At 45.5% G+C, this 1,524-nt stretch overlaps 1 protein-coding gene across 3 annotated transcripts in view; it reads left to right on the forward strand.

Annotated features, from left to right (window-relative positions):
• Positions 1-1,524, forward strand: part of LOC106869431 (40-kDa huntingtin-associated protein) — a 29,875-nt gene that overhangs the window by 24,792 nt on the left and 3,559 nt on the right. For all 3 annotated transcript variants that reach the window (XM_014915181.2, XM_014915172.2, XM_014915188.2), the window contains one exon: positions 1,472-1,518. In XM_014915181.2, the coding sequence (XP_014770667.1) occupies positions 1,472-1,518 (47 nt within the window). The remainder of the gene's footprint in view (positions 1-1,471; positions 1,519-1,524) is intronic.

Genomic DNA, 1,524 nt, shown 5'->3' on the forward strand with positions numbered 1-1,524 from the left:
ACACACACACACACATGTACAATGGACTTCTGTACAGTTTCTGTCTTCCCCATTCACTCATAGGGCCTGGAGCTGTAGTAGAAGACACTTCCTCAAAGTGTTATGCAGTGGGATAGCCACTAATGTAGCTAGAGTGTGTGCTGCCCAGGGTAGCCCTTCCGTTTGTTACCCCTGGACCCCACAAAAAACACATATTGCCTTCAGGACACCCATAACCCCCCCCCCCCAGCTATGCTAGTGGGGATAGCATGTGGTTGCAAACAGATCATCATAACCACACAGATACGACTGCACCCTAATGTGCATTGTATGCATTTGTGTGTGAGAGAGTCTGTACATACCATGCAAGCTGGGAAACAGAAGCACAAGACTGCCCTGCCTAGCAAAGTTGCACCAGCAGAATAGGATTCCGGGGACACAGAGACACAAAGAAAACGCAAACTATGCAAATTCAGTGTTGACTCCTTGCCTTCAGTCCCAACAGACCACCTGTGCCTAACCTGTGGCAGAGCCTTCCAAGCAAGCACCAGATTGATTGGCCACAGCTGGACACACCTGTTGTCTTCTCTCATCTGATGTCCTTGATTGGTGTTGGCGATGATGGACAAACTGAAAAAAAAATATACCACTGTTAAAAATAAGCTATATTTGTTTACATCTCAGTTAACTTAGCTGTTCAATAAACAATGATTAATGAGACAGGTTCTGGGGTCAATATGATCGATTGAGAACTCTTTAAGGCCACTCCTCAACATGACTGCAGTTCTGTAAAATAATACACACCTGTGGCATGTAAAAAGCAATGTTCAAGCATTGAGCCTCATGGAGGCAGCGACAGGTGACTGAGACCTTTGGTGATATATCATGCTTTTGTAGACCTGTTAAACCAAGTAGGACCATAGTCATGGCCGATACCAGTGTCAGGCACCCATGCCAATGGCATGTATAAAACACCAACCACACTCTCGGCGTGGTTGGCATAAGGAAGGGCATCCATCTATAGAAACTTTGCCAAATCAGATCAGAATCTGCAGCCCCACCAGCTTACCAGTTTTCATTCAAACTGTCCAACCCATGCCAGCATGGAAAATAGACGTTAAATGATGATGATGATAAAACCAAATTGAGACTCCTGTGCAGGTGGCACATAAAAAACACCATTTGAGCGTAGCCGTTGCCAGTACCGCCAGACTGGCCCCCGTGCCAGTGGCACATAGAATGCAACCACTACACTCTCGGAGTGGTTGGCGTTAGGAAGGGCATCCAGCTGTAGAAACTCTGCCAAATCAGATTGGAGCCTGGTGCAGCCATCTGTTTGCCAGTCCCCAGTCAAATCGTCCAACCCATGCTAGCATGGAAAACAGACGTTAAATGATGATGATGATGATGATGATTTGAAACTTCATCGTCTTTCATTCTCCATTCCGTCTTCACATCCTTTTTTCACTTTTTGGTGTTTTTCTATTTCCAGTTAATTTCCTTGATGAGGATCTGTTTTTACTGCTACAGTCCGTTGTTGTAAGT

Source organism: Octopus bimaculoides, chromosome 2, assembly GCF_001194135.2.
Source record: "Octopus bimaculoides isolate UCB-OBI-ISO-001 chromosome 2, ASM119413v2, whole genome shotgun sequence".
Lineage (NCBI taxonomy): Eukaryota > Metazoa > Mollusca > Cephalopoda > Octopoda > Octopodidae > Octopus > Octopus bimaculoides.